Genomic DNA, 13,636 nt, shown 5'->3' on the forward strand with positions numbered 1-13,636 from the left:
CCAGGGCTGGAGTCAACGCCCGTGCTCGCCCATCGCAGGAGGCCCCGGCGAGGCGCCGATGACCTCGTCAAGGGGAGGCGACAGCGCCGCCGATGGGCCATGGAGGGAGCCCCCCCCCCAAAAAAATGTAGACACACCTGCGCAGCTGATGCGCCGCTTGACCTTGAAGGGGAACTGCGTGTTGGTCCACACCGGTGTCATCGCCACGCAACGTGTGCGTCCACCCGTGGGGGACCCTGGCGGCGCCGTCGTGCTACAGAACACGGGACGCGCTTCTAGCCTCTCCCGTTGTTGCAGCAAAAAGGGCTCCGCGGCGGGCGCACCACACGGCTCCCCATTCCCGAGGGCCCGGGTGCTCGTGTCTTTCTTTCTTTTTTTTCTTAAATACATTTTATTGATTTTTTACAGAGAGGAAGGGAGAGGGAGAGAGAGTTAGAAACATCGATGAGAGAGAAACATCGATCAGCTGCCTCCTGCACACCTCCCACAGGGGATGTGCCCGCAACCAAGGTACATGCCCTTGACCAGTATCGAACCCGGGACCCTTCAGTCCACAGGCCGACGCGCTATCCACGGAGCCACACCGGTTTCGGCTCTTTCTTTTTTTAATATCGACGAAGAGGGTGGTCGTTTGAGAACGGGTTGCAAGCCGGTGGTTATGACGTCAGAGAGGCGCGATCTCGAGTGCTTCTGTTTGGGTGTGGGTTTAATCAGCCGAGAGCAGAATCTAACGGAGGGGGGGAAATAACAGCTCCCCCAAATTACTCGGATCTACACCGAGTGGCCAGATGATGGTGATCTCTGAACGCGTAATAATCTGGCCACTCAGTGTGTGTGTGTGTGTGTGTGTATTCAGTGTGTGTCTGTGTGTGTGTGTGTGTGTGTGTACATATATATACATATACACACACACACACACACACACACACACACACACATATTAGAGCAGGCGTCCTCAGACTATGGCCCGCAGGCCACATGCGGGTGTTTTTGCCGTTTTGTTTTTTTACTTCAAAATGAGATATGTGCAGTGTGCATAGGAATTTGTTCATAGTTTTTTTTTTAAACTATAGTCCGGCCCTCCATCGGTCTGAGGGACAGTGAACTGGCCCCCTGTTTAAAAAGGTTGAGGACCCCTGGATTAGAGGCCAAGTGCATGAATTCGTGCATGGGTGGGTCGGGTCCGGCCAGCCTGGCCAGGGGGAGGGGACAGGGGCGGTTGGCCGGCCTGCCTGCTGCTGGTCGAACTCCTGGTCAAGGGGACAATTTGCATATTAGCCTTTTATTCTATAGGATAGACACGGAGTGGCCAGGTGATGATGCGTTCAGAGATCATCCTCATCTGGCCACTCGGTGTATTTTCCCATGAGTAGTCACGGTAGTCGTTATTTTTAAAAAATAGTCACGTTTGGGGGTGATTTTTCAGGATAGGAAATTAGGGAGATGTGACGTTGAGTAGAAAGACCGCCTTTTTGAAAACATCAAGGACGTCCGTTCACCCACCACCTGTGAATTCTGGTAAACGAGGTCGCGTCCCAGGCCGCACGCGGACTAAAAGGATCTCTCCCCGGTGAAATTTTATCCTTTCCCCCGTGTGGGCAGACAGCTCCGTGATTATCTCATCCCGTGATTTATTCACGGTATTTCCGAGTGTCTCCTGCGCGCAATGTCAGACAAGGTAAACAATACGTTAGACGCCGGGTCCCCGTGTCCTTTAGAAACATTTTTTAAAAATTACAGCCCTCGCCGGTCTGGCTCAGTGGATAAAGCGTCAGCCAACGGACCAAAGGGTCCCGGGTTCGATTCCGGGCAAGGGCATGGACCTCGGTGGCAGGCTCCTCCCCGGCCCTGGTTGGGGTGCGTGCCTGGTTGGGGAGGGTGGGGGTTAACAAAACAAAACAGCCCTGGCCCGTGTGGCTCAGTGGAAAGAGCATCGACTTGCGGACTGAAAGGTCCCGGGTTTGATTCCCTGTTGGGGCACGTGCCCGGGTTGCAGGCTGGATCCCCAGTAGGGGGCGTGCGGGAGGCAGCCGATCCATGATTCTCTCTCATTGTGGATGTTTCTCTCTCTCTCTCTCCTTCTCCCCTCCTCTCTGAAATCAACAAAATATATTTTTTTAAAACAAGAAAATACATAATCTCAACACCCCTGTAATCCACTGCCTGTCTTGCTTTTTCCCACCTACATCACCCCCCCCACCCCCGGCGTTTCCATTCGTATCAGCGACGGCCTTTTTAACCACAAAATAAGAGAAGACGCCTCTTGGCGTCAGCAACACGCAGATCCGCGGAGCGCGGGCCGGTGACGGGCTGGGGCATCGGCCTAGAATGCGCGTGGTGGGCGCCTCCCGCTCCCAATGTCACCCGTGTGGGGAGGAGGCACCCACTCAGGAAAGGTGCCCCGTGACCTTGAACATCTCCTGATTGACAGCCCAGGGTCAAGGGCCGAGGTGAGAGTCTGGGGCCGAGTCCTGGGTCACCTCCCCTCCCCTCCCCTCCCCTCCGGTCCCGGTTCCGGTCCCGGTCCCCTGTCACCAGCTGTTCGGCCAGCATCTCTTCACCCGAGGGGAGGCCGGGAGGCTGTGAGCGGCCGGGGCGGCCGGGAGGGTGAATTTCGGAAGGAACACGCGTGGATGGAAACGCTCGCCGGGTTTCGAATGCCTTGGGCACGCGGTCCTGTCCGTCGGAACAAATACTCCACGCCATCCCAGCTTGAAAACACAGAGTCGCTTTCCGCGGAGGGTGGGCACGTGGCCTCCACCCCGGGGCAGAGTAGACAGGACACCTTTTTTTTTTCTTTTTCTTTTTTTCCTTTCTTTATTTTTTTTTTTTTTTTTTTTTTTTTTTTTTTTGCCGCTGCCTTTTCTTCAGAAATAACCTTCCCTGTGGCTGCATGCGCTCACCCAGCCCCGGTCCCCACACCTCCCGAGACCCGGGACGGACTTCCCAGCAGGGTGCTGAGGTTTCCCCGCGTTCCCATAATAAACCCCCGGCCCGCGGACTTCCCGGCGGCCGGCCGGCGGGGCTGCGGGCGGCGTGAGCGCCGGCCGGCCGCGGGGCCGCTATCAGGGAGGGCGTCGGAAACAGATGTCCCCGGACAAGGCCATTTGTTGTCACTGTCGATACCCGTGTGGCCGCTTCCCCGGACGGACGAGATTGTTTGCGGATGGAGAGGAATGCGGGTGATTCATGCCCCGGAATGCTGCTGCCGCTGCTGCTTTTTCTTGTGGGTTTTTTGTTGTTTTTTTGGCTGCGGGCTGCCCACCTTGTATCTGTTCTCCATCACAGGCGTGAGGATGACTACTTGGAGGGGAGCGTCTTTTCCATTTGGGGGGGACGGGGCCCTAAATGGAGGGAGCTTTGTCCGTGGTCGACGGGAACCACACGAGGCGTCTTCGTTGTAGCGGAGAAGCCACGGCGATGCGGGAGGCGCCCCGCGTGGCGGTTCTGTTAATGACCCCGCCATCTTCTTGGTTTTGGTGTTTTTTTTAAAATATATTTTATTGATGTTTTACAGAGAGGAAGGGAGAGAGAGTTAGAAACATCAGTGATGAAAGAGAAACATGCATCAGCTGCCTCCTGCACACCCCCCACTGGGGATGTGCCAGCAACCAAGGTACATGCCCTTGACCGGAATCGAACCCGGGACCCTTCAGTCCGCAGGCCGATGCTCTATCCACTGAGCCACACCGGCCAGGGCTGTCTTCTTGTTTTATCTTGTGGGGCGTATGAGTAGGATGTTCCAGGTCGTCAGCCGCGAGGTAGCCAATGGCGGCGCGGTGCGGTCTGGCTTTGACGTTCTCCCGGCCCCGGCAAAGGGGCGGCCGCTCGGACACCTCCTGTCCGAGGCCACGGGGTCCTCCGGGGTCAAGGATACACTCCCTTCTGGGGGAGCCGGGGATGCGCTCGCCACGGGCCAGGGACGCAGACCTGCCCGCGCCACCCACTCGCCGCCGCGTCCCAGGACGCCCACGTGGACACCGTCTTTTCAGGAAGAACAGCTGACACGGGTTCCAGGCGCCCTGGCCCTCGCCCTCACGCCCTTTTTATAAAAACCCATGTTGGTCCCCAGGGGAACCGGTTAGAGTGTCGATTCATAACCACAGGTGCCCGAGGCCACCACGTGGACACACGTTCTTGTAAACACGCGGGCGTTTTGGGTTTTTTTGAGGTTACTTGGTGTTTGTTTTTTAATATATTTTATTGGTTTCAGAGAGGAAGGGAGAGGGAGCGAGAGAGAGAGAAACACCCACGATGAGAGAGAATCATGGATCGGCTGCCTCCTGCACACCCCACACTGGGGATGGAGCCCACCACCCGGGCCTGTGCTCTGACCAGGAATCGAACCCTGACCTCCTGGTTCCTAGGTCGACGCTCAACCACGGAGCCACGCTGGCCGGGCTCATGGTATCTTTTCAAGTTTCCTAACATTTTCACGTGTTAGAAAGTAGACTTTAGCCCTAACCGGTGTGGCTCAGTGGATAGGGCGTCGGCCTGCGGACGGAAGGGTCCCGGGTTCGATTCCGGTCAAGGGCACGTACCTTGGTTGCGGGCACATCCCCAGTAGGAGGTGTGCAGGAGGCAGCTGATCGATGTTTCTCTCTCATCGATGTTTCTGACTCTCTATCCCTCTCCCTTCCTCTCTGTAAAGAATCAATCAAATATATATATTTAAAAGAAAAGAAAGTAGACTTTACTGGGAGGAGGAAAACACACGAGTTGGCCAACTAAAGACCAGTGCACACTCGGAAGAGACACTGTGTGTACACAACGGGGGACAGGGAGGCCGGCGTCCCGGCCAGACAGGGGGTCCCCTGGTGTCCTCCCCCCCCTCCCCCGCCCGGCTTGGGAACAGGAGGTGAGTCAGCTCAGGTGCGCTTGCACCTGGCCCTCCGTGAACCACACCGGGTGGCGGGGGCCGCGTCTCATTCGGGGAGAACCCCAACACTAAACGCCCCTCACCCGAGAGCGAACGGGCCCAGGACCACGGTCCCGGCCTTCCTTGCTGCTTCCCGGGACCCAGCGCAGCATCCTGGACGGCACCGGCTGCCCGGGCAAAGCCGGCACCTACACATACAGACCAGCCACGCACTCCGGTCCCCATGCCAGGGCACACAAGCTGGTCATGTCTGTCCACACACACACCTGTGTGTTTGGGGTGTGTGTGGGGGGGGGGTGTTGAAGGCACGCATAGGTAAGCCTCCGTCCTCCTGAACTCTGACCTCCTCCGGAAGGAAGCCCTGGGCTTGGCCCTCCCACACGCACAGCCTCAGTTCGATCCTTTGCGTGACCGTCGCTTTTTAAAAAAATATGTTTATTGATGTTTTTTTACAGAGAGGAAGGGAGAGGGAGAGAGAGTTAGAAATATGGATGAGCCGAAACCGGTTTGGCTCAATGGATAGAGCGTCGGCCTGCGGACTCAAGGGTCCCAGGTTCAATTCCGGTCAAGGGCACATGCCTGGGTTGTGGGCTCGATCCCCAGTGGGGGGCGTGCAGGAGGCAGCCAATCAATGATTCTCTCTCATCGATGTTTCTAACTCTCTATCCCTCTCTCTTCCTCTCTGTAAAAAATCAATAAAATATATTTAAAAAAAAAAAAAAAGAAATATGGATGAGAGAGAAACATCAATCAGCTGCCTCCTGCACGCCCCCCACTGGGGATGTGCCTGCAACCAAGGTACATGCCCTTGACCGGAATCGAACCCGGGACCCTTCAGTCCGCAGGCCGACGCTCTATCCACTGAGCCACACGGTGAGGGCACTTTTTTGTGGGTTGTTTTTTTTTTTTTTTGCACATAACACGTAACTCGCCACGGCGATGCGTCTTCCTGAATAGGGTCAAGTCTCCGAAAACCCCAACCACCCGCTCCCCCCCCACCCCCCACCCCCCGGCACGTGGATAAACACGTGGCGTACAGCGTCCTCTTCCCCCTCCTCACTGTCACGCCTCGGCCCTCGGACCGGCACGTCCCGGGCTCCCTTTCGCGTTGTTCCCATCCTGCCCCTGCCTCCGTCCCGGGGTTAGACCCGACGGGGTCGCCGATCCCGGCATCCCCAGCCCGGATGCGGCAGCACCGAGGAGCCAGCCCCTCGGGGGGGCAGCCCGCGGACCCCGAGCCCCGGGGCGGCCCTCGGAGCTGGTCAGAGGGCATTTCCGCGAGGAAGCCCCGGCCCGGCCTGGTCCCCGGCGCTGTCCATCCAGGGGGGCCCGACCCCCCGCCCTGCCCGCAGCCCCCCGAACCCGCCCCGGCTCCCCGGCGGCATTTTTCTCCGTTATGTCACAGAGGTCACCTGGCTGCCGGTGACAGACGGCCGGCATAAGTCACCGTGCCGGGGGGCAGGCATCTGACAGCGGCCCCCGGTCCATTGCCTCTGAGTTATGTCCGGGGCCGCCTGCTTTACATCTCGGCACGGCGGGAGATGAACAGGGGACGGGGCCGGGCGCCAAGGGCAGGGTCCCCTCCTGAAGGACGAGGCGAACAGGTGGAAGGTTAATGGCCCTGCAGCCATTCCGCCAGCCGCGCGGGCGTGATGTATGGGCCGCGGCCCCGAAACGGGCATTGGCTTTCAAAGATATATTATTTCATTTGAGGAGCGGCGCTCCCCGGCTCCCGCGTCCGCCCGCTGATCGATGACCCTCCTCCGTCCACAATGGCTTCTGGCGGGCGGCGGCGCCGCGGGCCCGGCTCCCGGACATAAAAATTGTGCTGAGCTCCGGGCTTTTCCCGCCGGCCGGCCGGCCGCGAGGAATGGACAGGCCCGGCTGCCTGTGGGGAGGTGGGTGGGTGGGGTTCGGGCGGCGGCTGTTTGATTATTATTATTATTTTTATCCTCCCCCGGGGATATTTTCCCAGTGATCTTTAGAGAGAGGGGGAGACCGAGAGAAGTATCGATGGGAGAGAAGCACGTCGATGGGTCGCCTGCTGCCCGAGACTCGTCCAGGGCCCGGGCCGGGGAGGAGCCATCCCCCGAGGGGCGTGCCCTTGACCGGGATCGAACCCGGGACAGTTTGGTCCGCAGGCCGACGCGCTACCCACTGAGCTACACCGGCCAGGGCGGCCCGCTGCTATTTCAGCCGTTCCTCTTGAACCCGGCGCCAAGGGGCGTGAGAGGCACTTCCCTTCATTCCCACAGAGCTAGGGAAGGACGGTCTCACCCCAGAGAGGGGGTGACAGGGGTGGTGAGGGGGGGCTCAGGGCGCAGCGTGGCCTTGGTTTTCAAACACTGCTTACGCGGCCGGTGTGGCTCAGCGGTTGAGCGTCGACCTAGGAACCAGGAGGTCAGGGTTCAGTTCCCACTCAGGGCACAGGCCCGGGTTGTGGGCTCGATCCCCAGTGGGGGGCATGCAGGAGGCAGCCGGTCCATGATTCTCTCCCATCATGGATGTTCCTCTCTCTCTCTCTCTCTCTCTCTCTCCCTCTCCCTCCCTCTCTGAGATCAATAAAAATGTAGTTTAAACTACTAAACACACGCGCGCACGTTGCTGGCGTGGGAGGAGGCGCGGCCGGGTGGGGTTGACGGCCCCCTTCACGCTCCCCCGCGTGTTTCTCGAATGGCTGAGGTGGGCTGGGACGGAGAGGGGTGAGGCGAGAGGAGAGACCGTTGGGAAAAGATGCTTTTGCAGAAAAACCGAAGATGGATTTTCAGGCATCCCTGGGCGAGGCCACCAGCAAGCGACGCCCGGCGGCTCCGATGTCACAAGCGAATCCGACGGCCGCTGGACGCACGGCGTCGGCCGCTTGAATGAGCCCCGTGCGGCCTCCACCGCGCCGCGTGCCACCGAGGCCGCGGGGTCCCCGGGCCCCGCCTGCGAGGCCCACGGAGCTGCTCGAACCCGCTCCCACCCCGGGAGGGCCCGGATGGCCCTCGAAGTGCCCGACGTTAGCGTGGGGCGGGCGGCTCTGGAACCCTGACTCGTCTGAGAGGCGGTGCTGACTTTGAAACGTGACGGCAAGACCGTGAGGGAGAAGACGGTCTCTCCACGCCCCGTCGGAAGAAAAGGCGGCGTTTCTCTCCGGTTCCCCCGCGTCCCGACGCCCTGGGCTCTGGCGGCCGCCCGGGCCACCGCGTGGAACATCAGCGTTCCGTCCGCGGGCACTTTCATTCCGGGGGCGCGGTCCGCAGCGGCTGCTTCCCACGGACACACGTCCCCGGCTCTTCGCTGGCGTTCCCAAGAGGTCCAACCTGACCCTGCGTGACCACCAAACAGGCACCGAATTTTTGTTTGTCTTAAACTTTAAAAAATATATATTTGCATTGAAGAGGGAGAGAGAGAGAAACATCCACGATGAGAGAGCATCACGGATCGGCCGCCTCCTGCACTCCCCCCGCACTGGGGATCGAGCCCGCAACCCAGGCCTGTGCCCTTGACCGGGAATTGACCCGTGACCTCCTGGTTCAGAGGTTGGTCGACGCTCACCACTGAGCCACACCGGCCAGGCTCACGCCTCTCTTAAAGCCTCAGGCTCGCTCAGCGTTCGGCGCGTTGAGGGGACGGCAGCGACGCATCCGTTTTCCCGCGTGTGAAGAGGACAGATGGATGATACAAAGGCTGCCCACCCATCCAGCTCCCCGACGGGGGGGGGTGGGGACCAGAGCCCCCCGCCCAGCACAGGGTGGGCCCCACCCCCACAGCTGTGTCCCCGAGCACGGAACGAACCCCTGTGGTTGTCTGCGTCCTTCTGCTGCTCGGGACCCCGACGCCTCGCTCTCCTGTTGCAGACGGTACCCACGTCACACGCCAGGCGTCCCGACCCCCCCGGGGCGCGGGGGCCTGTGACACGGCCTCGCCCAGCCGGCTCCCGTCCGAGGCAGCGGGGAAGCCCATTGTGAGCTCAGAGGACCCCGGCCTGCACATCTGTCCAGGCCCCGGGACGGCTCCTTTGCAGCCGGACAGAAGGCTGGCTGCTCGAGGCAGGGACGCTTCAAAGCCCCGGGGGCGCCATCAGGGTCTCCGAGCCGCGGCCACAGGGTCCCCATCCCGCCGGGTCCGCTTATTGTTGCAAAATCAGAATAACAAATGCTGCCAGCGTGAGGCCCCCCCCCCCCCTAAAGCGCGAGGCCTGAGCTCATTCCGCCCGGGCCGGCTGTGCTTCCTGCCGGGCCTCCGTCCGGCGGGCCCGCTCCCCGTGCTGTCATCCTGGACCGCGCCGTCTCGCGGGCCCGTGGAGGTCCCGGCCGCGCTCTGTGTGTGAGCGTGTAATTACCCGCGTTGAAGAAAACACACTCATTAGCGTTCCGTGCCGCCGACTTAATGATGCCCTTAATTAAATCTTGACGAGCTGGAGGTCACGGGGGTGGGGGTGAGGGGAGGGGGGGTGGCCGGGGGAGTGGCCCCCCGGTTCGCAGCAGGAGGCGGGTGGCATTTATTTCTGGTGGACGGAGCTTTCTTTCTCGGCCTGAATGCCAGAGAGAGCCCGCGCGGTCGCCCTGGGGGGAGGAACAGCAGGCGGGTGGCAGGCGACGGCTCCCCCCCCCCTGCTCCCCCCGAGCCAGTGTGTGGGGGGAGGACATTTGTCATCCTTGGTCTTGGAAAACCTCTGGCTACGGGGACACGGCGGAAAGCCAGCGTGTGTGCGAGAGACGCACTTTGTAAAGGACGGACGTGTTGCCGTTCGAGACGTCACGACCGTGTTTATGTTTGCAGACAAGCCCCCCCCCCGCCCCCCGCCCTCCGCCCCCCGAGAACAAGACAGTTTTTTTTTTCTCTTGTCCTTCTGAGATGTTTCGCACCAGGATACTTGGTATCAGTTAGTGATTGTTTCCCATTCGTCATTGTAAAAAAATAGCCAATGACACCCTAGCCGGTGTGGCTCAGCGGATAGAGCGTCGGCCTGCGGACTGAAGGGTCCCAGGTTTGATTCCGGTCAAGGGCACATGCCCAGGTTGTGGGCTCCATCCCCATTGCGGGGCGGGGGGGGAGGGGGGTGCGTGCAGGAGGCAGCCGATCCATGATTCTCTCTCACCATTGATGTTTCTATCTCTTCCTCTCTGAAATCAATACATATATATATATATATATATATATATATATATATATAATTTAAAAATAATAATAAAATAAAAAATAGCCATGACCTACGAAAATAGAAATTCAACTGAAAAAAACAAACAAACAAAAAACCCACACAGGTCTATTTTGTGTCTAGCACACACAGTAAAGTCCACTCACTCTTTGGAGGGAGTTTTAATAACGTGTTAAGATCAGCTGGTTTCACGTTAGAATCTCCCAGACGCGTGATGGGAGCGCGTTGCCTCGGGGGAGAGAGCATTCCCACGCTGGTGCGTCCGGCGGCACCCGGTGCCGATCTGAGGGATGGGTTCCTGTGGGCGAAGCTTCCGTAATTCATTGTCAGCCTTCGGACAGGAGCCCCCCAAACAGGCTGTGCGTCTACAAAGCCTTTCTATTTACTCGTCCGGCGTTAAAAGGTATGCGGGCCACCTGAACCGCATTCTGTTTTTGTTTTTTCTTCCTGAAATGAGGAGGGCCGCTCTGACCCAAGAAATGAAGCTCAGACCGTACCTGTGCCTCTGAGCTTTTCCGTCGGGAAGGTTTGGGATTGGGAAATTCTGTGGGTTTTTTTTTTTTTAAAGAATAACATTGATTTTGTTTGTTTGTTTTTTTCATTTAAAGGGGGGAAAGTCACCATTTTCTACCACCTTTTGGTTTTTTTTTTTAGAACTCAGGTTTCTAGTCGTCCCTCGGTATCAGGCCATCGACAGCATCGAGTGGTGTTTTCGTGGCCACGTTAGCGACGTTCCCGGGTTTGCCTGCGGGGAGGGTCGGGCGGAGTGAGAAGGGGTTGGCGGCAGCGCGGTTTACCGCATTTCTGAAACTCTTCGCGCGGCGGGTTCCGTCCCCACGCGTTCATGCCGAGGCTGCCCCCGCTGAGGTGACGCGTGCTCTCATTTGTCATGCGAAGGGTCCTCACAGCGATTCCCATCGGACGTTTCCTCCACGTTTCCCGTCATTAAACATGTAAATACGTGAGCGGCCCTGATTTAGCTAATAGAATGGGGGGTGGGGGTTACAGTTGTGAGTATTCCTGTCGTATTATTTATTCGTTATTGTATTATTTCCCATGCGAACGGCTGTTCACCTACGTTTTTCCCACCCTGCCGGAAATATTCCACCACCAACCTCAAAGCCACTGATTTTTTTTAAAAATATGTATTTTTATTGATTTCAGAGAGGAAGGGAGAGGGAGAGATAGAAACAGCAATGATGAGAGAGAATCACGGTTCGGCTGCCTCCTGCACGCCCTACACTGGGGATGGAGCCTGCAACCCGGGCCTGTGCCCTGACCGTGAATCGAACCCTGACCTCCTGGTTCACAGGTCGGCGCTCAACCGCGGAGCCACGCCGGCCGGGCTCCATGGCCACTTTCAATGCCCCCAGCACGAGCAAACCCCAGATCGGCGGCTGGACCCCAGATCGGCGGCTGGATGGTGGAAAGGGACAGGGAGGGGGCGACTGTGGGCTCCAGACAGACCCACACATTCGTCTCCGCCTTGCCGTCCCCCGTCCTGCCGAGAAGGCACCGTTCCTAATGATGAGCCCCCGGCTGGCGGGCTGCGCCCCACACACAGGGCCGGGCTGTGTTCCGTGCCGGTGCGTCCGCCGCCCACCCCGTCGGGATAAATGGTTTCCCCGGGACAATGCGGCTGCTGAGACAAGCCCTCGCTTTTACCGCGGCTGATAGCACGGGGCTGCAGGCGGCGGGATGGCTAGTTGTGGGGAGAGGTTTGGGGAGACGAAGCAGTTCCTCCCCATGGGCACCCCCCTTCCCGCGTGCCCCCCTAAATCACCAACAGCACCAACACCCGGAAACATATTTTTAAAGCGACGGCAAACCATGGCGGCGTCCCCATCGCCCTCGTCGCTGGTCCGTCACGTTAACCGTCTTTCCTATAAACCGGCCAGGCAGACAGCTCGCTCTGGCTCAGTTCGATGAGTTGGCGTCTAGATGCATAAGACGCGCGAGCTATTTGGGGTCATTCCGACGGGGTCCACGGAGCACAGGCCCAGGCGCCCGGCGCCCCCACGGGCCAACGCTCCGAGCTCGATCGGCGCCGGGGAGACGGGGCTAACGGAGGGCCTCCTCCCAGCAGCTCATGGTCGTAAGCCCGGAGCTCGAGGGCGTCTCTGTGGACGCAGGAGCCTGTGTCCGGGTGAGAAGATTGCCTCTCGGGAGCGCGCACCCCGCGCTGGCGGCCGTGGGCCCAGACCGCCTGCCGGTAGTGAGCGCTCTCACGTGCAAAAAGGACGCAAAGCCAGCCCGAACCAGCCCGAACCGGGAGGTCCCAGCTTTGATTCCTGCCGTTGGACCGAGCCCACAACCCGGGCACGTGCCCTTGTCTGGAATCGAACCCGGGACCCTTCTGTCCACAGGCCGACGCGCTATCCAGCGAGCCACACCGGTCTCACACAAGGATATTTTTCCATTGATTTTTTTTTTTAAGACAGAGTGGAAGGGAGAGGGGGAGAGAGAGAGAAACATCGAGGTGAGAGAGACACACCGAGTAGTTGCCCCCCCCCCCTGAGCCCCGGCCAGGCCCAGGGGATCAATCCTGCAACCGAGGTGCACGCCCTTGACCCGAGTCGAACCCGGGGGACCCTTCCCTCCGCGGTCCGAGGCTCTCGCCGCTGAGCCAGACCGACGGCGAAGGGCCTCGCTCCCTCTCTGAAATCAGTCATTTAGAGGGGAACAAAAAAATTTTTTTTGTGGCGACGATGCGGGCGCCGGCACGCGGGGACTCACGGGGCTGCGTCCTGTCTCCGCAGGTGGACGACCAGATGAAGCTGCTGCAGAATTGCTGGAGCGAGCTGCTCATCCTGGACCACCTCTTCCGGCAGGTGGTGCACGGGAAGGACGGCTGCATCGCCCTGGTTACCGGGCAACAGGTGAGCGCGGGGGCGGGGGGGGAGGGGGGAGCGGGGGAGCGGGGACAGCCAGCGTCTGTGTACGAAGCACGTTCCGAACGGCAGGGCTGTCTCGGGGCCAGGAGCCCTCTTGTGCTTGCAGAGGGCGAGACGGCGGCGGGGGAGGGAGGAAATCTCCCAGGAGCACCGTGTCCCCGCGGGATGGCTACCGGGGACCTGTCCGTCCGAGCGGGCAGAGTCGCACACGCCCGGCCCAGGCCGGTCTGCTGGGCTCCGAGGGGTCCCCACAGCCATGGAGGCAGAATTTGCCATCAGCCCGGCCGGCGTGGCTCCGGGGCGGAGCGTCGACCTAGGAACCGGGAGGTCAGGGTTCGATTCCCGGTCAGGGCACATGCCGGGGTTGCGGGCTCCATCCCCAGAAGGGGGGCGTGCAGGGGGCAGCCGATCCATGGTTCTCTCTCATCGTGGATGTTTCTACCTCTCTCTCCCTGCCTCTCAGAAATCAATAAAAAATATATTTAAAAATAAATAAAAATAAATAAAGACGTGGGACTCCGTGTTCTGGTGAGTGGACGGCGCTGTTCCTACTCGGCCATCACCCCAGGCCGCCGGCAGCTCGGCGTCAGCCAGGCCGCGCCAGGCACCCACGACCCTCAGCGTCCGGCCATCGGTGGTGTTTGTTTGTTTGTTTTTGCTAATCCTCACCCGAGGATATTTTTTTCCATTGATTTTTAGAGAGAGCGGGAGAGAGTG

At 59.5% G+C, this 13,636-nt stretch overlaps 1 protein-coding gene across 2 annotated transcripts in view; it reads left to right on the forward strand.

Annotated features, from left to right (window-relative positions):
• The window catches only part of NR5A2 (nuclear receptor subfamily 5 group A member 2), a 56,797-nt gene that overhangs the window by 22,367 nt on the left and 20,794 nt on the right, over positions 1 to 13,636 (forward strand). For both annotated transcript variants that reach the window (XM_079763583.1, XM_079763584.1), the window contains exon 5: positions 12,785 to 12,904. In XM_079763583.1, coding sequence (XP_079619709.1) covers positions 12,785 to 12,904 — 120 coding nt within the window. The remainder of the gene's footprint in view (positions 1 to 12,784; positions 12,905 to 13,636) is intronic.

The sequence above is a fragment of the Cnephaeus nilssonii genome (assembly GCF_951640355.1).
Source record: "Cnephaeus nilssonii genome assembly, chromosome: 23".
In the NCBI taxonomy this organism is placed as follows: domain Eukaryota; kingdom Metazoa; phylum Chordata; class Mammalia; order Chiroptera; family Vespertilionidae; genus Cnephaeus; species Cnephaeus nilssonii.